Below are 25,749 nucleotides of genomic sequence, written 5' to 3'. Positions count from 1 at the left end.
TAACTCAGGCTACACTATATTAGTCGGATCAACTTGCATGAAAATCCTGCTGTTTACCATTTAAATATACCAGATACTAGACATGTGCTGATGCTATTAGATGAGTCTAAGTCTACATGATTTAATTAGATAATAAGTCAACTATTCATCAGCCACACATAATTATGTAAAGAGACTGCACACGTTTGAAACAAAATTGAAAGCATAACGTTGTGTTGAATTTTTTATCCAAAATCATCAGTCAGCCAAATTAGCTGTCACCAAGTCACACACAGAACCAGTTTATGGTAACCCAATTACCAGTTTACCACCATGATGAAGTAACCTATTCACATAGCCATGGTACGGCTATTTTGGATGTCTTTTTGCTAATGTCCGCTCTTGTGGTTTCACATAAAGATTACCAGCATTTTAAAGTAGGTCATTTTAAACTGGATTGATATCATAAAAATGCGTTCTGTTGATTCACTGTATCTGCCATTTGGGATAAATAGTCAAATATGTTTTTTTGTAGGGATTTTTGTTGTTCTTGACCTTTTGACCACAGAAATCCTGTAATGGCCTGTGGGGTTGAAAGAAGTTAATACCAGGTCCTTATGTTTGAAATGGATGGTGAGCTCAGTGGTCGGTGAGTGTGGTTCATTAATTTGTGTCTGTTATTGGCTTCCAGGTATAAAGCCTTCCACTGATTGACTTATGGCTGCAATTTTGCCTTGATTACATACATCAGTACTTTAATTAGACTGTCACTCAGGGGAGGGATGAAGGATGCACACAAACTCCCAATAAAAGAATCATAGATCCAATTTGGATGACAAATATGTTCATTTTAAAGAAGATCCCAGTGCATTGAAATGGATCCAACCTTCAAACAATTTGTGATATAGACTGGGAATTCACAGACATCCAAAACATTATAAGAATTAACAGAGCAAATAATGCAGTGATGTTTAATTCAATGAATAGTATAAAAATAAACACATTTCTAAATTAAGGCGATGAAGGAGTGTATTAATCAGCCAGCTCTGGCCCTGTGTCGGATAATGAATCACTGCCTGTGCTCAGGCCCTGACCCCGGGGGTCACGCTTTTATAGACGACCACTTCATCACAAAACAATCAGCTGGGCGACTGCAGACAAAAGGCACACACCCTCACCTCGTGACCTCGCCTCGTGATCCATGGAGGGATGTCGGAGAATAAAATACACAGGAAATAATAAGATAGATATATGTATTATGTCTGGGTTTAATTTGGTTCTACCCCACTTCAGAAATATTTGTCATGTCATGAAGGAGTAAAGGGATTCTTTAGGGTGATTTTAGTGATAGGTGTTATTGAGTAATTGGGGCACATAACGATTGTTCTATTTCAGGGTCAGTTAGCACAGAAGTTTTACCGGACTGATACTTTAAAGTGTTGGGTTTGGACATTTATCAGTGCAATGTACTAAATGCTTGCTCTTGGGGCAATTACTGGAATTGTTGAGTCTTTGTAAATTATAGAGCGTGGTCTAAAGGTACACATACTGTACATGTAGCTAAATTAATTCTCTTCATTTACCCTATTCCTCAAAGGCCAAAGGTTCACAACCTTTATTACACTGTACTTATATTTGGCTTTGATGATTTATTACCAGTATTGGCATCATCAACATTGATTTACCTAATTGGTCACACTATTTATCATTATTTAAAGCATTTCTAAAATATCTGAAAAATCATACACACCTTAATTTAACAAAATATACAAGGGAATAACCTAAGATTTATCACATTGACAATAGTTTATAATCAGAAAACTGCATACCAGTATTTTAATTGTTAGAAACATTATCTTTACAATAAATAAACATGTATACCATTGGTTGAGCAAGTTTTTTTTTAAAGTGATTACAGTGATTACCTTTTGGAGAGTATGTATTAACATCATTAGTTCAGTAAGGCATCTGAAGCTAAACTAAATTAAAATAAAATTAGTCATGAAAATACCATAAATAGGCCACGTTAGATATTTTTTTTCGTCCATTCTACTCTTGTAACTTCCTGGGAAGAAGCCACTTGATAATCTGGTAGTGAATAGTGTCGTGCAATCTGGGGATTTTTTTGGGCCAAACATACTTCAACTAAGGGAATTTGGTTCAATCAGGTTGAGTTAAGAACAACAACAACAACTCCAAATGTGCTCTACCGAACAGTTGAGAAATGTCACGTGGGTTAAAAAGGACAACAGGGATTGGAACCAAATGCAGACAGCTGAGGCAGCAGGATGATTTCATTGATTTATTGAAAAGCTGTTTTGGCTTTTTCCCTTTGTGTTAAATATCTTTTTTGTGCATGTAATAGGTTTAAAAAGTGAAAAAGCCCAAAGTCCAGCCATGTTCTAATGCTCGTCTAGCTGCTGGCGTGGCACGCCCTCATCCCCTGCTTCTGACTGGCTAGTAGTGCTGACACATACTGCGCATGTACGACTCCCGTCAAAGATGGAATAGAAGTTAGACGCCTCACTCTGTAGCTAAAACAGAGAGCTCAACACACAGGGTGAAAAGAGGAGCTGCAGCAATGTGCAGTACAAAACACATGGTGTTTTTTGAAATTTAAACCATGCAAACCAATGCTAATATAATCTCTAATATACAATTGTGAATCTGAAAATGAGCAGAATATGAACTCTTTAAAGATCAACCCTAAATGCTTCAAGGGCAGGATCCAGCAGGCAGGTACAGGCATGCAGGCAAGCAACAGGCAGACAGTAACCAGGTAACAAGAACTGGATTACAAAGATGGTTAACTGGCAAGGAACAAAGACACTGGGGTGGGATTTCTAGAGCTGGTTTATCCGAGGGAATGGGAAGCAGGGGGTGGATCGGGTGATGCAGGTGATGAGGACAGGGAAGGCAATGCAGAGCAGATAAGGGAAGTGGGACCAGGTGTAGGTTTGTGGCTGGGTGACACAATATTATGTATTGTCAAAATAGCAGTATTTACATAATTTGGAGTTCGCTTTAAATTCTGATGCTTGAACATTATTAGTTCTTAATGACAATGAGTGAATGAATAGTCAGTCCTTTTCCTTTGTCAAGTGTTTAATTCACTCAGGAGTACGGCTGAACGATTAATCGCTGTCACAATAAGCCGGGAAATGAGGACCAAATTGCAGGTTAAAAAAAAAAAAATGCAGGTTATTAAAAAAAAAAAAAAAAAAATAGAACAATCCACAAGGGAAGAAACAATCCACAGCTCCACGGGGAAAAATCAAAAAATTCCAATAACACCAAATCACAGTGGTCCCGGGGGAAAAAGGGCGAGAACAGACAGGACTAAAGGCAGGGAAGACTAACGGGGAAGACTCACGGGGAAGACTAACGGGGAAGACACACGGGGAAGACACACGGGGAAGACTCACGGGGAAGACTCACGGGGAAGACTCACGGGTAAGACTCACAGGGAAGACTCACGGGGAAGAGTCACAGGGGAGACTCACAGGGAAGACTCACGGGGAAGACTCACAAGGAAGACTCACAGGGAAGACTCACAGGGAAGACACACGGGGAAGACTCACGGGTAAGACTCACAGGGAAGACTCACGGGGAAGACTCACGGGGAAGACTCACGGATAAGACTCACAGGGAAGACTCACAGGAAAACAGGAAGCAAAAACCGGAATGCTCAGAAGCAATTTGGTCCCGTGACTCGCAAGAACAAATCAGTCTGCCCTCTGTAGAGAAAGCATCAACTTAGCATGCTAACGCTACGCCGTAGGCTACAATGAGCAGATTTCTGCCAAAAAAGTCTGAGTTATAGTTTAGACCTTTTACAGGGATTTTAATATAATGAACATATACCTATCTATACATGCAGTTAATGTATAGAGGCATGGAAAACTGAAGGCTCGGTTAGCAACGATTAACTCTGATTAGCGGTTAGCTCCGGTTAGCTAGCTAGCTCCGTTCTAAAGATATGGAGCAGAGGAGACAACCAGACTCTGTTAAATGACGTTCAGGGAGCTTTCACAGCAGCGTGGTGTATATATATATATATATATATATATATATATATATATATATATATATGTTGTTTTTTTTAAAACTTTTTTAACTCTCTAGTAATGACAGTGTTTAAAAAGTGCAATCCACATGTTTACATATGTTTTATTACCATAAATAATAATGAAATAATCTAAATAGGCCTACTACTAGCAGGGCTGTAGTCAAGACCACCTTAGTCGAGTCCAAGAAAAGTCCAAGACCAGGACTAGTCAAGTCCAAGTCAAGACCGAGTCCAAAGAGGTTTGAGACCAAGACGAGACCAAGTCCAAGTCAAGACCGAGTCCAGGACAGGAAAAAACGTCTTATGCATGACAGTATCAAGACAATCATTTGGGGTTTCACTTTCCCTCCAATATTAATATTATCAACAAAATAACGACACCTGGACTCAGTCAAGACCAAAAGCCCAAAAGCCATATCTGGCAAGACCAGTGGTCGAGATCGAGACAAGTCCGATTCCAAATACTAGCGAGTCCGAGACCATAGAAAAACGGTCTTGAGTCCGGACTCGAGTTCTACAGCCCTGCTAAGTGTGTTAAAGCCACATGTTTGTCTTTATATTTCTGCAATCTGCACTTCAGTTTGTGTGATTTGTCAGGAGACAAAGAGCTCAGAATGAATCGCATATTACATCACAATCGCTATATTGGTGAAAAGAATTTGATTATTTTCCAAAATCGTTCAGCCCTACTCAGCTGTATACAAAAATAGGCTTTACCATGGGGTCATTTCATGTAGACTATTATTTATTGAATTACCAAAACTTGCTATATCGTGATACATGTATTTATGTAGATATGAAAAGACCTATATAGGGATGGAAGAATTTGGCCATATCACCCAACCCTATGCAGCAGTCACAGGGAATCTAGTGGACGGATGGAAAAGGGCAACAAAATGGTTTTGGATTGGGCTGAAGAGAGGGAATTTGGTATAATGTGACAGAATGTGAAAGAAGTAGAAGTAGAAGTAGAAGTAGTAGATTTGTCAGATATTTGTCTTGACTCTCACGGGATTTGAACTCTCTTGGTTTACTATGGAAAGTTGTCCAGTCTGCTTCTAAAGAGTTTTTGCTAAGTGGATTATGTAATATCTCTTTTTATTTAGCCTTTATGAAACCACGATAATCAAAATGAATGTGCATGTTGTTACTTTTAAAGTCATAACATACTCTACCTCAAACATTATATTTTATTATTACATATTATATTTTTAGTAGTATATACAGTGGCTTGAGAAAGTTTCCACACCCATGCTAAAGTTGATTAAAAAGAGGAATAAAAAAACATCTTTTGAAACTTAATTGTTTAATTAAAAAAATTAGAAAAATCCAACCTTTAAGGACACCATTTTTCTTTGTGAATGAATAATGTATTGTAAATAAATAAATGTTCTTCCAATAAAGGGGACATAAGGATACACACCCATATGTTAAATTCCCATTTTTTTAATTAAGGCATTAGGATCCATTTCCAAAATATGTTTTTTATTCCTCTTTTTAATCAACTTTAGCATGGGTGTGGAAACTTTCTCAAGCCGCTGTATATTTTGGTATTTTTGTCTTTCTCTCTCTCTCTCTATCGGGGGAATGTTTGGGTCTCTGTAAATAACAGAGTGTGGTCTATGTAAAGTATTCCGAGATAAGTATTGCATATTTAGAGCTATAGAGTCAATCCTCTCTGGTGATAAAAGTAATAAACAGTCAAATAACACAAAGTTTTATCTTGTTGAAAATGGACGGCAGATCTCTTAATCTCATTGCAGGACAATGCAGTGGTTTTATGGAAAAGGTCACATCTGCTATGGGATAATGACAGGGGTAAGCCAAATGGAACATAAAGTATGTGCTTATTTGTGTGTGTGTGTGTGTGTGTGTGTGTACCTCTGCTAATTCCAATGACAAAGCATCCACTTGTGAAGTGCAAACCTCTTCTTCTAAACATTAAATGAGATTGTTTCCTAAATAATGTGTCGTTTGTTGAAGAATTATGACATTATTAAGATGTCATTGTGACAGTGAGTGAGTGAAATGGACAGAAGTGGTATTGCTTAACATTGTGAGACATTTTTGTGTGCTGTGTGTGCTCAGAGACTGTCCTCTGGGTCAGGATCAGCTGACTATTGGCAGATGCACTACAGTCTAATACTCTCTGACCACTAAGTCAATTTAGTAACCGGCTAGAGTGCCAGCTCAGAGTGTGAAAATGGCACCAATCACCCGCACTTGTTTACCTGCTGAGATCCATTCCTGGATCTACTCATCAGAGTATTTTTATGGGTATTTAAGTGTTTTTAGCAATTATATGCACTATGACGTAGCACAAAGCTGCAGAATATACAATATAATGTGTGGCTGGAAATCAATTAATCAGTCCATCATATTAGATGACAGTGATAATGAGGGCATGTGGGGCATGACCACTCACTGGATCCATCCGATCCCAGGTTTCACCAATAAATAATACTGGAATTACACACGCCTCAGGCCATGACCCTCTAATCAAGGAGAGAGAGAGAGAGAGAGAGAGAGAGAGAGAGAGAGAGAGAGAGAGAGAGAGAGAGAGAGAGAGAGAGAGAGAGAGAGAGAGAGAGAGAGAGAGAGGGAGAGAGATATTCCTGGACTCGAATCCTCCCGACATGACGCGTGGTGAAGAGACGCAGAGTAATCCCTTGGAACGGAAAGAGAGGAAGATTCCAGCACCAGCCGGGCTGTGTTATTAGAGATTTATTACGTTTGGATGTCAGGCAAAACCTAGTTGGGATTTACTGAGGCTGGCTGGTTGGCTGGATTTGGGGGGCTCAATGCGCTCCGGTAGTTCAGCAAGGAAGAGGACTAGGGCTGCGGAGCGCACCATCAGAGAGACTCTCCAATAGTTAGCGTGGTGTTGACAGCGGTAAAGTATGAAGGGATGTGAGCTAAAGATATAGTAGAATGGCCCCTTATCTCACATGGTCTTCTGAGGGATGGCAACTTTTCACCACCACCACCACCACCTCCACCACCCCCACCATCAGCAGCACCATCCGAGCGCGGACCTGCGGCGGCTGTTCCATCGGCTCACCATCGCGTCCTCTCTAAGCGTGCTCTGCTTCTCCTTGGTTTACCTCCTGACCGGATGCTGCGAGTCTGAGCTGACAGAAAACTCTGAGATCAAGCAACCCACGCGCGAGTTCCTTGTCTCAGGGTCTGGGTGGCCGTACAAGAGGAACGGAACCAGCGGTGCCAGGGAGGTTACCACCGCGGTTGGCGAGAGAGCGTTAGGCGGTCATCCAGGACTGGAGGCGAACAGCTCCGGTAAAGAATGGACAGCGACTCGGAGGTTACCCCAGGCTTTGATTGTAGGGGTTAAAAAGGGGGGCACCAGGGCTCTGCTGGAGTTTCTGCGGCTCCACCCGGACATCCGTGCCTTGGGGTCGGAGCCGCACTTCTTCGACCGGCATTATGCACGGGGACTGGACTGGTACAGGTACGCACACATTACGCAGGGAATCCATCACAGCAAACTCATGAAATCTACCCAATTGTATTGCTTTTCACGTTTTAATTCCTTTCATAAACTTTATAAGTTCATTTTTAATAAAGGAGGAGAGATTTGCAATTTGTTTAACATTCACAAGATGTAAGTCAATGTTCTTGGTGACTGACATTTTCATTTCATTGCAATCTAAGTCAGAGAGCCACATAGGAGCCTCCAGTCTGGGTCTTGTTTGCATACGCAAACCTATCCACAGCTATTATTCCACAGTGGATGGTGACAGTCAAAGTGACTCTGCCATCTGGCTGTGCCAATCTGTGCATGTGCGCATGCATGCGCCGCCAGTGCTTGCTGTGTGCGTTTGTGCATGTGTGTGAACAGCAAGGAGAGAGAGAGAGAGAGAGAGAGAGAGAGAGAGAGAGAGAGAGCGAGAGAGAGGTCTTGCAGGATGATTTCTTACTGAAGCAGCAGAGTCATCATCTCTGGAGCATGAGCCAGATGTTACTGTTGTCATGTGGCTTTGTTCTCAGCCTGTTCCACAAAAAACTTGGAAATAGACGCTCATGACTGAGATTCAGGGAAAAGCAGATTCAAGTTGCTTAACCTGCTAGAACATTAAGGAAAGGAAACAGATATCTGGTCATCATTTTGATTATTTTGAAATGTGTGAACGGTGAACCTATAACCCCCAACTATCCAAACAGGTGGGGTGGGGGGCTTTCCTTTGCAAAATCTTACTCACAAACGTTGACTCTCACAAACGACTCTAATGTTAGCTTCTACATACATCAAAGTTGGGGGGAACTTACTTAGGCCAGACTGCTCTTCTAAGTTATTCTGTAGGCTTATGCTATCCATCTGCTCGTGTAAATGTAGGCTTAAATAATACCTTACCTAATTCCTCTCGCTATTAGATTGCATTGCAGGCCAAAATAAGATTATTTAATTACACTATTTACTGTTACTGCATGGTAGATTGGTTGAATCAGTGTCATGTCAACATCCAAAATGTCCTGTCCTGCACAAATAAGTTGACAGAGGGCGGTGTACAATGACAAATAACAGCACTTTAGATATAATGAAATAATGAATAGCTATTGCTGGATAATTTATCATGTCAGCTGTTGATAAGAATCACATGAAAAGTAGCTACTGTCGAAATTTAATAACCTGATGGCGGTAGACAAGGTATACAAGTTTTGACTATTACTACTGGATGTGTACAGCATGTATGTGTGTATGCTCAGGTATAGCCTTGCCTACATTTAGGCAACATCTACATATTTGTTTAATTTATTACAGCAAATGTTAAATTGGTCAGAAAAAAGCATAAATAAATAAATATATAGCTGGCCCGCCAAACTCCGGCTTCTCTCTCTCTCTCTCTCTCTCTCATTGCCTCTCTCTATCTCTCTCTCTCTCCTTAAATATTTTCCACTTGAAGGATACACCAGTAACACTGACAATATGACATTTAGTTCTCAATGGTAACATTTTATGGGGACTGATATTGTTTTAAACACTATACATATAGCAGGTTATATTAATAGCAAAGAATAGAGAGCTTCGGATAGCTAACTAGGTTAGTCATCCCTTGTATTTAACTGATTCACTCTAACTAGACTGTTGTCTCCATAGCAAACTAAAATATCCCTTTATCTTTACCTCAAAAATGCCTCCGACGACACTATATGATGATTCTAATGATACAAATCTTAATGCCAATTGGTGAAGTATCCGTTTAAGCAAGTAAAAGTCATTAACAACAATTTAACACTGTATCACTCAATCAAGTTCAGACCCAAGATTCACGACAAGACGAGATGAAACACGCAGTTTCTTGCAATCTTCAGCATTCTGAGACGAGAAGGTGACGGTGTATCATCTTCGAGGCCGTTGACTGTTTGTACTTCTGTCTAATTTTCAACTTTCCAGCTTTTTAGTTGCTGGAAATGTTTTTCTTGGTTCCTGAATATGAATTTGGGTAACGTGATAGTCAGATGCTTGCTACAGTTGTGATAAATCGACAAAAACGTTTTATTTCTCTGATTTACTGCTTTGTTTTAATGCCGCCTGGCGTCTCTCTCTTCTGTCACTGTCTCCTTCGCTTGTCCACATACACAAGCACACAAGAGTGCACGCGGGCGCTCGTCGAGCCTCTGTGTCTGCCTTTTCTACCAGTTGACAGTTCGTAAAATATAAATTAAACAGACAGCAGTGCATGACAACATAAATAGATAAACGTAGTGATACAGAGTGCACTGTAAAAAAGAAGAAAACAAGTTTATTATTATTTGGTGGGGACTTAGGGACATTTTAGGGTCGCTTCCACCTCTCTAAACTAGGCCTAATGACGTCCCTGGCTCCAAATATGACAGATTAAAAAATGCATCCAAATCTGGACTGCGTGGCGGGCTGTTTACCAGCTTACAGTACTGGGGCTCAGCAGAGACATTGGCTCAGCTCTGGCACTTCTTCGGCATGGCAGCAACCATTTAACCTATAATAAATAAAAAAGTGAAGGAATGAATTTTCAACCTGGGTGGTGTGTTGTGTTGATCTGTGCATGCACTTGGACTTAGAAAAACGCTCCACTATGATAAAGCTGTGGGATGTAAACATAGCCAAAATCTGGAGGTACTCCTGTACAGTGATGGGAATAACGGCGTTATAAATAACAGCGTTACTAATGGAGTTTTTTGTTTGTTTTTGTAACGAGTAATCTAATTAATAACACTGTTACCGTTACCGCCGAAAAATGTGTCGCTTCACTATAATTGAAGCTGTTTTTTTCCATCAGACCAACTGGTTCCTTGGTTAGTGGGCCGTGCACGAGACAAGCGCATAAATGCAGCCGATTGGCTGAGGTTGAGTACAATTTCCTGCTAAGCCAATCAGAGGTAGAGTTGGGCGGATGTTTGAAAGCACGCATAGTCGGACACACAACGAACAACACAAAGGAGTCAGTCAACGAGAGACAGGGACGGCGTTATGAAATCAAGGGGGGGGGGGGCATTTCCTGCTAAAGGTTTCCCACCGTGGCTACTAATCGCTAATCACTGTCACTTTCTCACTTCTTCCTTGCTCTATCACACACACACACACACACACATACACACACAAACACACAATTGCCGGCTCGACGCACATAGCGCACAGGTATAAACATCAGGGCGCTTATGGTATTTGCACAGCAAAGAGTGTGTATATTTTTATGATTGTATTGTAAGTGTCCATTTCATTATAATATTCAGACTATTTATATAATAAATAATTGAACATGCACATGTGTTTAAGTTAAAGAGGGGTGGAGAGAGGGACACATTTGAGCATTTGAAAATGTACTTGAAAGTGATGCATTAGTTACTTTATGAAGTAACCAGGTACTTCATAATTTATAACTGAGTATCTAATTTAATTACTTTTAGGAAGAAGTAACTGTAATTACGTTTTTAAAAGTAACTTGGCCAACACTGGACACCAGATTGTTACGTCTTCCACTCGGGGAAGTGGGATTCGCTGCATGTCGCCACTTGACATCCCTGTCAGCATTGTCACTTGACCTTTGACCTCAGGTCACTTAACCCCGGAAGATAATGATGTGGTCACAACGCTTCAACAGCACACACCCAGAGTACACACACTGACAAAGGACATGTGTCTTTGCTTGGTTGCTCAGTCAGAATCAAATACAGAGAGGATTCAAAATTGGTATTGATCAATTCTCAGCATATTTTCTTGTATTTTACAACATGATGGGAGACTCTTGACAAACTGTTACAAGCTGCTAGCTGAGCAGGGGAGTGTCCAAACTTTTTGGAATGGGGTGGCCCAAGTGGGGTATTATGCAGGGGTGGCATGTACAACCTCACACACTCACACGCACACACACACACACACACACAATCGTGTCTGGCTATCTTTGTGGGGACCAGTCATTGTCATAATGCATTCCCTAGCCCCTTACCCTAACCTTAACCATCAAACCTAAATGCCTAACCTTAACCCTCACCCTGACGCTAACGCTAACCATAACCTAACTCTAACCCTACTCCTAAAACCAAGTCTAATTCCTCAAAAAGCCCTTTAACGTTATGGGGACCAGCATTTAGACCCCACAAAGCTGTCAGGTCCCCATAAGTATAATGTATTCACAGGTTTTGGTCCCCACAAATGTAGCTAAACCTGCTACTATTTACCTTAATTACTAACATCACAGCATTGATAGAAAAATAATTCAGATCATTTACTTTCCTTACTTAAGTTAAATGATGTAAGTATTGCCAGCACAATGTAAGAGTAAGAAAGTAAGAGTATGAAAAGTAGTAACTATTGTGCAGTAAAATGTTCCCTGTCAGTGGTTTACTATGTATATTATGTTTTCATATTATTACTCCTGCACTACAGTAATGTGTATGTGTATGTGTATTTACAGCTGTACTTTACAGCTGTAAATGTTTAAGGTTTATAACTATTTTATATAATGTAGGTTGATCTACAACAATACATTTATTCTATGAGATCATCAGATGTTTTTAGCATCACGTATCTCTAAATACTCATACTCATACTTTTCATGAGCTCAGAAAAACAGCTGTTTTAGCTTTGTGAGAATGCATTTAACAACAAATCCACATTTTTCCTTTTACCTGTAGTGCTATTTATTAATCTAGATTGATAATCCTTGAAGGTCCACCCTATATGTCAACATGCTAAGCTGAAATACTATATTATACTACTATAGAGAGGACCGTGGGTATGCGCTGTTTTTAGTGGTTGTTTTTGTAATTTTAAGCCAGTTGGGTAGAGAGGACAAGGAGCTAGTAGTGTTTTATGCATATATATATAGTAGTGTTTTATGCATATATATATATATATATATATATATATATATATATATATATATATATATATATATATATATATATATATATATATATATATATATATACTGTATATATATATATATATATATATATATATATTGGAACAGTCCATTTACCATGTTACCATGTAAATGAGGGGTGAAAACAAACTGTACCATGTTCTTTTTACTGTAAAGAGTTTTACACAACTGTTCATTTGGTTTCTCGTAACAGTCAAACAGACAATCTAGAAAGAGAATTTATGGCTGAGTACCTTCAGGTAATAGCAGTCCATCAAGAGTCTCCCAAACTGTGATGCAGTTTTGGTAATAATTTCACTGTTTGCCTCTTTATTCTTTTCCAAATGAGTTTAGCTAACCTCCGGGGGACCTCTAGCTCACCCAGTAGAGTGTGCGTCCCATTTAGGCTGAGTCCTTGGCAACGGTCTAAGCTTTTCTATCATTTCAAACCCGTAAGAGCCCAAATAATTAATATTTAATTTTGTTTTAGCTTACCTCAAGTGTTGTGTAAAATGTGCAAGATCCTCTGAATGGTCCTAGTTCTTGCCAAGGGAATTTCTTTGTCTTTGCCGTTAAAGCTGTGGTAGGCACTTTTGCTTAGCTGGTTGTGCAACAAAATCCCTAATAATCTTCGGCATATTAAAATTCAGATGGTCTGAGAGAAAAGTAGAGCTTCATACCTGCTCTTGGTTATATATTCAGGCTTCAAAATATCTTTTCGCAAAGGGGCAGTCCTGGCTGTTCTGTTGCATTCTGCTCATGCAGCTTTAACTTAGTAAGTACAACTTAAAGATTACTGACATTTTAAGGGCATAAAATAGAAAAATAAGACCCACATTTAAATAAAGCAGAAGTATTCTTCAGGGCAATAGTACACTTTGATATCACACAGCAAATGCATTGTCAACTGTAGTGTAGTAACAGCCAACGTTACATTTGTAATGTATTTTCTTCTTCTATGGACAATCAAAGAGTATGAGATATAACGTATCTTCATTTAAATCAGTCTGTGTCTCTAACTAAGAATAAAAAATAAGCTTTAGCTTCATCAGGGCAATTGAGATCAGAGCCCCTGACAAAGATCTACTAATGGCTTTGAGCGGAGATTGGATCTGGAATGTTGCAAAGAGCTCTGAGATGGACTGGATATTTCCTCCTTACTGTGTTCTGGGATCGATAGCTCTTCTTGCTCTGACCTTGGGTTGACTCTAACATTAGAGCGGTTAGCGTTGGTCAGCTCGGCTTCTGTTACAATTAGCAGGAAGCTTTATTCTACATTGGCATCCCCCCCCTCCTCCCCCTCCCCCCGCATAGGCACACCGAGGTCATGTTACACACAGCTTTATCTTTGTCTGTAGCTCTGGAGAAATCCATTAAAATAGGCTCAGTTGGAAATTCGCATCTTACTCGTGATGGTTTGTTCCTGAAAGAGGCTAAAAGCTAAGGCTCGGGTGGAGCTGGTGATTAAAGAGTGAAGTCAGTGTTACCGCAACCTTACACATCTCCGCAGATCTTTACCTCAACCTCAGATCTGGGCCCCTGTATGTGTCCGTAAAGGCTGACTTCTTCAGGATATGTCAGTCTGGAGACTGTTCTGTCCTGCAGACAGTGGGGCAGGTTGTCCTTTGCTCCATGACATTATTTATCGATGAATTATTGACTCTGATTTATTGCCAGAGCATTGTCAGTGTTTGCTGATCCTGTAAATTTTTCAAAAATCACAACACAATCCCCAAATGAAACAATCAAGAGATTTATTTGTTTTTTTAGTGGCGGACAGTCTTGAATGAACTGAATGAAACATATTTCTTTAGTAATTTTAAAAAGATTTTAATTTTTTTTTAGATTTTAACACAGAACTAAGCAAACCAGTTTTTCATTTCTAGCTGATGACCATCAATTTCATGAAATGTCTCTAGCAGATTTATCAGCTAGCTGACATAACATGGTACCGACACTAAATCTCTGTGAGCTTGTTGAAATAGATACATGGTGTTATGCTAAGGTGACCAGATTTCTTAGACAAAATCCGGGGACATTTTCAGCTCAGGAGCGTATATACCTCCAAATCACGTCATGTTTTTATTTTTGTAAAACTTAAAACGGGGACACTAGACCTAGAGCTGTTCTCATTAGGGGCTGAGCCCCCCTAAAGGTCTGGTCCTAAGGAGGTCGACCTTTCTGTTAAAGATAAACCCACCAGACTCCATGTAACTAATCAGTAATTTTAGCATCGTAAAATACTGTTTCTGAAACATCTCTGAGCAGCGCTGGCTCTGACTGTTTTGAGTGACTATCGGCTACGTTTGGTCAGTGTTTTCCTTCTTTCAGTCTAATTTCGGGTCTGGCAGTCACAGTGAAAACCGGGGACATTTCTGGGGACAGATCCAGCCGGGGAAAGGTCACCAAAAACCGAGGACTGTCCCTGGAAACTGGGAACGTCTGGTCACCCTATGTTATGCTAAAATACTGAAGCAATACAAGAAAAATTTGATTTGAGGATGAGAAATATAATCAATGAGTTTTGCAAATGTAATAGAGATTTAAAATCCTCCATAAAATGGACTGGCTAGCTTAACCGCTAGGCTAAAAACAAACACACCTTACTGTGCTAGCGGCACTCCAGAGTCAGCTGTTCAGTCTTGGTATAAAACGGTTTGAGGTGTCTAAGAATTAAAGCTTTTAACCAGTTAAAAAATGTCGATAAAAACGTAGGAACCTCAAAAGTGGTTCCTTTTTGCCTCACAACAAGAAGGTTGGACCCTTGTTGTCCCGGGCCTTTCTGTGTGGAGTTCGCATATTCTCCCTGGGTACTCCGGTTATCCCCACCACTAAAAATATGTTCCCCCCCCCTCTCTACCAAGCTGATGTGTGGTGAGTGTCTGGCGTTGCTTAGCTGCCGTGCATCACCCAGGTGGGTGCTACACATTGGAGCGCTTTGAGTGTCTCTGATGAAGCGCTATATACATGTAATGAATGAATAAAGGAATTAATTAATAAAAATCTGTCTTGTCTTAAAACCGGGTAAAATATTAAAGGTGCAACATGTACGCTGACAGCTAGTGTTTAAAATAGTTATTGCAGTAAAAAGAGAGACTGCAGCAACAATGTTGCTGGACGCTTGTCTCACGTAGCATGACATTGCTCCACAGCACAGCCGAATAGCTAACGTTGGACGCTGGCTACGTTTACAGTCATAGGTGCCTGTGCCGTTGGGCAGGACTCGCATCCGGTAGCGTGCTGGGTTTACGTTTTTACAGGTATAGAGGATATCTGGCAACCCGGGCTTGGTGTCAAACTGCGCAGTTGTTAACAACACGCAGGCCAAAACACAGACAGAAATTCCATCACGGAACGGATAATTCAAAAGGAGAAAATACTGGTATTAGCATTGTTGTCAGAAAAGATAGTATTTCAATTTAGCACGTTACCTTAACATCTGATGACGCATTGGGGTCATTTTTGGGATTTAACACAGTAATTAAATTACACATTTGACCTTTAAATTTTATTCTTAATCATTAAAGTAAATCATTTTTTGGAAAATACTTAAACATTAGCAAGAGATGACACATTTGGAAAAACTACACAAATTTGAGACAGGCATTTTGCAGCTTTAGCAACACTAATTCAGCCAGAGGGATCCTGGAATCCTGCTGGGATAGCAAACTTTCTGTTTTCAGAGCCGGCACAGACTCATCATATTGAACTCTTTAAGGGTCATTCATATCCATACATTGGTGGCTTTATCCTGCCATTCTTAGGGCTACTTGAGTTTTTGTGTCTACTGTGGATTTAATTGCCATGCACAGACGAATGGCCGGCAAAAAATTTGATGTTAAGCAGGATTCAGCGGATGGAATTAGTAGCAACCATGGATTTTCTGACAAAGCCAATGCTTTGATCTCCAGGATGGGAATCTAATATTTTATACTTTTAGTATCTCTTGGTAAATTGAAAAGAAAAGTGATTGAAGCTATAAGAACAGATTTGAATTTGGCTAAGTTATGTTTGTTGTGTGTGTAACTGGGGGTCAGGTGTGGTGGGGTCTATCCTGTCCCCGTAATGCACTGGTGGGGATCACCATAAAGCCCAGACGGGTGGGGCGATCGGGCCCTCATTAAGGCCTCCCCTGGGGCTTGGAAAGCAAAGGAGGTGGGGAATATATAATATATGGCCTCTGTGATGGATGTCTCCTGAAGTGGACAGGTTGCAGCCACAATGGGCCAACCCCTTAATGGTCCCCCATACAGAGCAAAATGTAAAAGCGATCCACTAATTTCACACACTATAACGCACATGTGCATGCAAATAAACACAGTCAATACTCTGCTTTTTAATTGGCCATTGATTCCTCTTTAGATCAAACATCAAAGATAAACAGATCAAATTTTACATCTTAAATCTAGCACACCATGAAATTCCATTCACATGGCAATTGCTTCACATTTGTTAACAAAAACACCCACGTCACATGACATGGCATGCTACTGATGGGGCTCCGGAGGGTCCTGGCTTTCCCAGTTTCCACCTGCCACTCTGGGTCCCAGCTGAGGCCCAGTGCTGCATTACCATTCTCAGTCCATCCCCTGACATTTACACCAACACCTTCTTGCGCTATGCTTTCATCCAATCCTTACTGTTCCAGGTTGTACACGATCCACATCCACCTAAGCCCCCCATAGGATTAATAGCCAGTGGCCTTGTCTGGCCCGAGGTTATTCACCTGGAAGGCCTGCTAAAATATTGTGAAATGGAGAACGAAACCTCAAGGGAAAACAAAGGCTTTTTATAAGATGTGGATAATCCCTCTGTGTTCATTATACTGGGTGTTTGATCTCACACTCAAAACTAAATGGGCAGTGTAAGGATGTTATAAAAGAGGGCTTTTAAACTAATTAATTAAGCAATTTCATTTTGGTAAAGATTTTGCCCTAGGATTGTGTTTTATCAGATCAATCGCTATCACAACAATGTGTAGTTAGTCATAATAGACCACATAGCTATGTTACTGACCTAACCCTGAAACTCATTGGGACACACCCCTGTAAGACCCTACCAAGCGAGATGGTTGTGTCAGAATTGAAAACAAAGGCTTTGGAAGCGTGATGGAGAGAGCAAAAGACTGATCATTGAGAAAGAAACAGAGGGAACCGTAAACAAAAGGACATAATATGAAACTAAACAAAACACCAATAGTTTATAACTACACAAATGTAAGGTGGAGAGAGAGATGGGGGTGCTGCACAGCAAAGGGGCCCAGCTCGGACTCAAACCTGGGCCGCTGTAAAGGACTGTTGAGGACTTGAGTTAGTGTTTTTAGTTTGATACTGCTCACAGAAATAAATGCCCGCCCACGGATTTATGTCCTGATTTACGTCCTGTTTATGAAACAGTCGTAGGTCATTAAAAAGCAACTAATTTCCTTGTTTAGTTACAGTATATAAGGACTTGTTGGCATCTTGCACACGTCAAATTTAGCTATCAGATATTGGAATTTATTACCTGATAATAATTAATGTACAGTATGTGACCCCGAATCATGTGTGTTCTCCGGAATGCCTGACGGAAGTGTATGGTGACTAAATTAATATCGTGAGTGTGAACTATAGTTTAAAGTGTCCCAATTCCGATCAACGTAGCAGAAAGCTATGCATGTCAATTTTGAGTTCGCGATTTTTAAACCATAAATCAGCGTGGTAGGTCACATATTAATTTACATCGATCTGACAAACATTACTAAAAAGTGGTGTTGAAACAATCTTCAACAACCAGTAAATGAAAACCTAAATATGACACTGTCAGGGAGTAATCATCAACACAAGCCAAAGTCCGAGTTAGAAAATAAAAATCGTACCTTTCACACTATTTTGTTTAACTCCATTTTGTTGGTTTCAGAGGGTTCTTGCATTTGTGTTTAACACATTTCATTGATTTTTGCCAATAAAAAGATAATTCTGAAAAACAAACCATTCAAATCTTGGCCATACCAAAGTGCAGTACAAATGGTATAACACAGCAATATAGCCATAACCGAACCAACAACCCACCCCACCATCATCCAACCCACTCATGCCAACCCCAACCCCATCCAGTCCAAACCCTACCGTCTGTTCTAAGAAATAGACAAATAACCAGGTACAATAAAGTATGTTACTATACAGTAAGTACCTATAAACATTTAAAAAATACACAAAAAAAACAAACAAAAGATAAATAAATTAGTTAAAGGTGGGGGGTTGTGTGTTTCCTGTAAGCGGATTGGTAAGCTCTCAAAGTACGTCAACGAAGAGGTCCAAGTTCTCTCCAAACTCTGTTGGAGCCTTTCAGTGTGCATCTAATTTTCTTCAATTTCAGGAAAAACATAATGTCAACATAATAACATCCTTCTCCTGAAAGTGGGGGTTTTATCAATAATATCTGACGTCTAGCAAGCAAAGAGGTGAATGCTTTGACAGCATAGGCCCTGCCTTTAAGAGATTGAGTTTAAAGCCAAATATGGCACATATTGGATTTGTCTATACCTAACATCCTGGAGTAGGCCTGAAATACTGTATGTCTGCCCACAATGCACCAGAACATATGAATGTGGTCAGCTGGCTGACTTTTGCAGCAGGGATAGGGTTCTTGCATTTCGTAATAAGTACATCATGTGCTATCTCTACCAACATTTCTTTTGAAAAATTATAATTGATTAGTTCTTCCCATTGAGGATTAGGTCAACCAAGGACATTTTTTCTGATTCTGAAAAAAACTCAAACTCCAGTCTCCATTTAGTTATGGATGAAATGGAATTGAAGTTACAGAAGCCACGGGATCACAAAGTTTTCTATGCCAAAGTAGGATAAAGACATATTTAGTTATTAAAACTAAACGCTATGATGTCTGTCAATTAGTGTGTCTGTGCAAAGCTCATAACAGAAGCGTATTTATAATAGATTTATTTTGATGGTGCTCTTTGGGGCAGTAATTAGCTCTTTGTGCTTAGGTAATGGCATAGGGTTCTTGGTTCTAAGGCTATTCACTGACAGATTGCTAATGGAGGCGCGTTTGTATCCACTCCCATCATTCCTTCATCGGTCCCCCACCCCTTTCATTTAACAAATTCACAGAGACACGCATACAGTTAGATGAGCACACACAAAGTCTGGTAAAAATGTACCACACCCACCCTTTATGCACTACCCCCCGGACTGTCGGACAGCTGACCCAGGCGGTCTTACATGGTCTTTGGGTGGAAGAGACGGGTCCATTGGGAGGGCAGAAGCATAATAGTAAATGCCTGTATGCTTGTTTTTTGCATTGTGTATGTATTCTGCATGTGTATGTGTTCTCCATGTGTGTGTGTGTGTGTGTGTGTGTGTGGCTCCTCCTGCTCAGGTTATTGGAGTTAAAAAGGCAAGTCTTATGGCTAAGTGACAGTAAGGGTTGCCAGCCTCACACGATCAAATCAACTCAAATCCCCCAGCAGTCTGAAGTCATGTCAGACCGTTGAATTCCAGAATAAAAATATTCTCATTTTGGTTACCCCAACATTATGAACTTTGAGTGGCATATCAAGCAAGTGGTCCAATCTAAAAATTATATTACAGAACTCAAACCTCTGTTATGTTTTTAAGATCTGGGAAAAAAATCATTGTCTATATTTCGTATATATGAATTGTATACACATTTGTATGGGAATTTAAGCTTTGTTTATGCAAACAAGCTGGTAAGCTGATGTTTGTGTGCTGTGTGTGACCATGCTGCCGAGGCTGTGTGTGTTTTGTGAGTCAGTCAGGCAGGTGTGTTGGCAGGTGTGTTGGCAGATGTCCCCGAGTCCCTAGCCAGTTCTTTGAGCCCTCTGGAGTAATTTATCTCTAAATGAGTCCCATCTGCTGGGCTTCTAGTGTGTAGTTAGAGGTGATATGAGCAGACCGAGACACATTCAAAGGAAACACTGTTGTGTTTATGTAGCACTGCTGTCCCCTGCTTGTGTGTCTGGATCACTGGAGATGGGTTCTCTCTCACTGTCTGCAAGAGTGTGATGTCTGTCAAAGTGAGTAATGTGGGATTGTATTATGGAGTGAGTGTGTGTGTGTGTGTGTGTGTGTGTGTGTGTGTGTGTGTGTGTGTGTGTGTGTGTGTGTTTCTAATCGCTGAATGCACTATAGAGGCATCATGGAGAATAACCACACATTACAGGCATATACAGTATCTGTATGCATCTTGAACTTCTTAAACTTCTTCTTAAGAAATGTCTCAGTTTTGCATAAATAAAGTCTATCTATCTATCTATCTATCTATCTATCTATCTATCTATCTATTCCCCCCATAATTAGCTGTACAGTTAGCAGTTTGAAAATTTAGGGAAATACACATATTCCCTTTCTTGGTGTGAGTTAGATCAGAAAAACCGTGTCACTTACATACAGTATCTATTGGTCAGCCTTAATGTGGATGAGGGCCAGAAAACGGGTAAAGAGCAAGGCTGGCTTTGTCCAAAGTAAAATAAAATAAATATTGAGCAGTTCCCCTCTGTATCTAGTCTTTATGTTAAGCTAACCACCACCTGAGTGATATGGACCTTCTCAGCTTACTCTGAGGAAGTGAAGATGTTGAACCTTTCCATTTTTCTACTGTATTGTTACATATCCCAAACGTTATGGTGAATTACAGAAACACAATGGTATAAAATTGAACAGTGTATCTAAATCAAAACTATTTTAAATATAGCCGACTGTGCTCCATTTTGTTTTAATTTACCTATATTTTAGGATCTTGGCTGGATCAAAATCAGCTTCTTCTTTTCTATTTATATTAAAAATCAAATCAAATTTATTTGTCATATACACCATGTTACAAAGTACAATGTACAGTGAAATTCAATGTGTGCCTGTTCCGTCTCAATAGAAACAATAAGAAAATCCATAAACATAGCAATATACAACACAAGAAAATGAGGTGGTGGGTGGGATGCTAGCGTCAGTTCTCATTAAGCAGACGGACAGCCTGAGGGAAGAAGCACCTCCTCAACCTCTCTGAGATTGTTCTCAGGCAGCGATAACGCCTCCCTGATGGCAGCAGAGAGAACAGTGAGTCGCTAGGGTGACTGCTTCCCTGAGAATCTTTGTGGCCTTAGTCTTGTAGCTTTTTGGGTGCTGCTGCTCATCCAGGTGGTGATGCTCCCAGACAGGATGCTCTTTATGGTTCAGGTGTAAAAGTTCCTGAGCACCTTGACGGGGAGCTTAAAGTCTCTCAGGCATCTGAGATGGTAGAGACGCTGACGGGCCTTCTTTACTAGGGAGGTGACCTCTCAACTTGAGCCCCGCTGATCCTGTAGTCCACAGTCAGCTCTCAGTTTTTGTGACGTTCAGTACGAGGTTGTTTTCCTGGCAGCCATTCTCAAAGTGGTTGATTTCGATCAGGTAGGCCATCTCTTCATTATCGGTGATCAGACCCACCAAAGCTATATCGTCAGCAAACTTGATGATTTTGACAATGATGTTGGAGTCTGACGTAGCCATGCAGTCATAGGTGTATAAAGAGTAAAGCAGGAGGCTTAGTACACAGCCTTGGGGTTCTCCGATATTGAGGGTGTGGGTGTGGGGGGATGAGAAATGGTGGCCCACTTGGACAACCTGGGTTCTGCTGGTCAGAAAGTCCAGCTGCACAGGGAGGAGTGCAGACCTAGGTCTATTTAATATGATATCGTATTTTGCTAGTTCTTTGTCTTTACAACATATTTTTCCTGTACTTATAGAAGCATGATGCCCAAAGCCCTGGACGGTCAGATTGTTATTGAGAAGACGCCTCGTTACTTTGTTACCGTGGAAACACCAGCACGAGTCCATGCTATGTCGCAGGATGTGAAGCTGATTGTGGTCGTCCGTGACCCTGTGACCAGGGCCATATCTGACTACACACAGATCATCTCAAAGACCCCCGACATCCCTCCTTTTGAGAGCCTGGCCTTCAAGAACCGCACCACAGGTACTGATCCTGGTGTTTTGAGCACAGACTCAGACCATAAAAAAAGACTACCCTGTTTTCCTTGCTTCTGATACCTGATCCTGGAGCTTTTTCTAATGACATGTAATTATTGACCTTGTTTGCAGTTCAAAGTGCCCTGACAACAGTTTTAAAGTTGTCTCTTATATGGGGCGACCTCTAGCTCCTCCAGCAGAGTATGATTTAGGCTAAGCCCTACCAAGACATACTGACCTTTGTTGCATGTCATACCCTCTCTTCCCCCCCCCCCCCCTTTCCTGTTACTATCACTATCTGATAAAATAAAATAAAGAAGTCTCATTTACAATGGTTGCATATGGGGAAAATCCTTTTTGAGCCGCAGGGGATTTTCTGTTGCAACACGCGAGTGGCCACTGTAAACCAATTGGCTGCAAGGCTGAGCTCACTTTCCCGGGGCCTGACACAGATGCAGAGATTATAGAAAGTAGTTTCAAAATAAGAAAAATAATAATAGGAGTGACAAAATCCCTTAATATTAAACTGAGCATTGCGTTAGTTCATGCAGGACACGGAAGTCAAAGGCCTACTCATTGAATTGTCATTCCAGCCAGTCTCAACCAATCACAGCCATTTTCACATCAGGCGGTCCACTTAAATGTCTCCCTATTCCTCTCTGCTTCCTCCAATGTTGCCTCACAACGCTGCTGCTGGCAAAGCTTGCCTCCACTACCCCAGCCTCCACCTTCCTGATTTTGGATGTCATCATAAACTATGTCTGAAATTGTTTTGATGTCTTGGATTGGGCCTAACCTTTTGTACAGGGGGGCGGTCTTAGCAGCATGATCCCTGCATCATCTTACTATGCAGCTTTGCTGATCCAGGGCGCATCATCAGAACAGAGCCTTTGTAGCCAAATAAAAAATAAATGGTTACATTTATGGCGAGAGTGTCCCTGACTGAACTTGTTTACTGTTGCACAATCAATATTTGACAGTAACAATGTCCCATTGACATGGTTCTCATATTCCAGGAATATGGTCTCTCTCATAACTGAAGTGATGTTACCCTTTAAATGAAATAGTTGGATGAGAATTTGAGACAATGGTGATGGTAGCAATGTTCATTTTGAATAAAGAGACTTTGTGTATCTCTGTCTTGTCTCTAGGTCAGATCGACTCACTGTGGAGTCCGTTGTGGATAGGCCTGTACGCCCAGCACCTGGAACGCTGGCTGGCCTGGTTCCCCAGGACTCAAATCCATCTGGTCAGTGGCGAGAGGCTCATCTCCGACCCTGCCGGAGAACTTGGCAAAGTCCAGGACTTTCTGGGTCTCCAGAGGATTGTCACAGACAAGCACTTCTACTTTAACAAAACAAAAGGCTTCCCTTGTCTCAAGAAGCCGGAGGGCAGCAGTAAACCTCACTGCCTGGGGAAGACAAAAGGGAGGACGCATGCCTCCATCGACCCTGAGGTGATCCAGAGACTGAGGGATTTCTACAAGGTGCATAACCAGCGCTTTTATCAGATGGCAGGCCAGGACTTTGGATGGCAGTGACCCTTTGTGGAACCAGAGGCTTTTGTTGGCATTATGCTGCTTCGGGTAGAAGCATGAGAAATTCTTCCATCTGATTGAAAGAGATTATTATTATGTGCTCACTTAATAATGAAAACTACGTGTCAGTACATTTACCCCAATCAATCAATCAAACAGCAGCATTATTTTGTTCATCATAGATGTTCAGGAAGGAATGTACTGTACATCTTCCTCATTTGGTAGACTATGCGAGGTGGTTAATAAAACATTTTTGAGGTCATGAGATAGTGCTTGCTACAGTTGCAAAGTTCAATGGTCGCTTTTAGCATCTCTGGTTTGCAGTTAAATCCTGATGCTCTAGTTGCTAGGCTGTTTTGGCACAATAAACCTAGAACTGGTGCGTTTTCTTATACCAGAACCTTTTTTCTACCTTCTCGTTCTTCAGTCTCACTGGTTAAGAGTTTAAGGGCAATCAATGCATACATAGAGTATTGTTCTCCAAGCATTGTTACCTAAAAGGGGGAATTAATCTTTTATGTGGCGAGAAACAATGGGGTGAGAGAGAGAATCTTTAAATGAGCTAAGATTTGACTGAGTGGTTTTGTATTCTTAAATAATAAATGTGGATAAATGGATGTAGGAGAACTGTCCCGGATCATTTGCTTCCCTTCCTATTGGCGCATTTATGTGCTAGGCTTACGTTAGCATCCGACTACCTGACCTGCACCTTGAATGAAGAAAAGGGGGGGGGGGGGACAACCAAAATAAGACCAGGTCACATGAACGGCCATTTCTTGTGATGAAGAGGCTTTCAGGCTTAACGGTTTCTGTGAGAAGGCCTGCTTACAGGGTTGTTATGTTTGCATGTATTTGCACTAGTTTGAAAGCGTAACAAATAAAACTATTTTTAATCCAAGGATTTCCAATTTATTTTCTCAATAGATATTTTCTTAGGCATTTTATGCTCTTATTTAGACAGAAACAGAGAGAAAAGAGAGGGTAAGACATGCAGCAAAGGGTTCAGGGTCAGCCTCAAACCCTGGCCGGTCTATATTTAGGACTGAGCCTTAATGGTACGGACTGTTGAGCTACCAGGGCGCACCAGCCATTGATTTTTGTGTTAATCTTTCTCACATTTCTTCTTTATCCTTGTTTGCCATCAAATGTGGTTTTACAAGGTCTTATTGAGCCTTAATGAGAGTGGCTAGGATTAATGTTGAATGTGGGCGAAGACAACATTAGTGTAATTGCTTTGCAAATGAAAACATATTTATGTCCGAGATGTGGGGCCTGCAAACTGCCTTGTCGATAAGATGCAAAAAGGTGATCCATGTAATAAAGGCGAACAAAATCGTTGAATTTTAAAGGCATACTATGCAAAAATTGTTGTCTACTGTTGGCTCTTCCGGCTCGACAACACCAGAAACACACATTCTTGATTGTGATTGTGTTGCCAGAACACAGCACAGCGCACCACTGGCAGCATCACATACAGCAGCAAAAGTGAAAGCCAACCCCGGTGCCATTTTCGTAGCTTCCTCTTGGATGCACGAGGCTACACCCCCGATGTTTAAAGTCACACTCTTCTAGTAGGTCATGAGGGATGATTAAGAGGGAATATTTTTGTATGAGTCTAAAGGAAAATCCTGCATAGTATACCTTTAATCAATCGCTAAATTATACTGTTGGTTTGAATGGGTGTTCTCTTTGTAAAGTGGTACATTACAATTAAATATTGAGAACACACAAATTAACTGCTGCTGGGTTTAAAGAGAAGAGACATTCTGGTAATGTCAAGAGTGGGACGACAACGCCATCTCGTGGACAATAAAGGAAGCACCATCAGAGTGGGGGGGG

At 40.8% G+C, this 25,749-nt stretch overlaps 1 protein-coding gene across 1 annotated transcript; it reads left to right on the top strand.

Annotated features, from left to right (window-relative positions):
- Positions 1–6,664: 6,664 nt before the first annotated feature.
- Positions 6,665–24,808, top strand: hs3st3l (heparan sulfate (glucosamine) 3-O-sulfotransferase 3-like). Its single transcript, XM_034861376.1, has 3 exons — positions 6,665–7,514; positions 22,151–22,380; positions 23,525–24,808. Exons 1-3 carry the CDS (start codon positions 7,012–7,014, stop codon positions 23,911–23,913), a joined length of 1,122 nt encoding a protein of 373 aa, XP_034717267.1. The 5' UTR covers positions 6,665–7,011; the 3' UTR covers positions 23,914–24,808.
- The last annotated feature ends 941 nt before the right edge of the window (positions 24,809–25,749 follow it).

This window comes from Etheostoma cragini, chromosome 21 (genome assembly GCF_013103735.1).
Source record: "Etheostoma cragini isolate CJK2018 chromosome 21, CSU_Ecrag_1.0, whole genome shotgun sequence".
Classification (NCBI taxonomy): Eukaryota; Metazoa; Chordata; class Actinopteri; order Perciformes; family Percidae; genus Etheostoma; species Etheostoma cragini.
The sequence above is the reverse complement of the archived record's forward strand: the minus strand, read 5'-3'. Positions and strand labels throughout refer to the sequence as shown.

Bases quoted from the DNA above. Each gene is read 5' to 3' on its own strand.
- hs3st3l (XM_034861376.1), top strand. From the start codon at position 7,012: ATGGCAACTTTTCACCACCACCACCACCACCTCCACCACCCCCACCAT. The intron at 7,515-22,150 runs GTACGCACACAT...CTGTACTTATAG, and splicing joins CGGGGACTGGACTGGTACAG to AAGCATGATGCCCAAAGCCC. The intron at 22,381-23,524 runs GTACTGATCCTG...TCTTGTCTCTAG, and splicing joins CTTCAAGAACCGCACCACAG to GTCAGATCGACTCACTGTGG.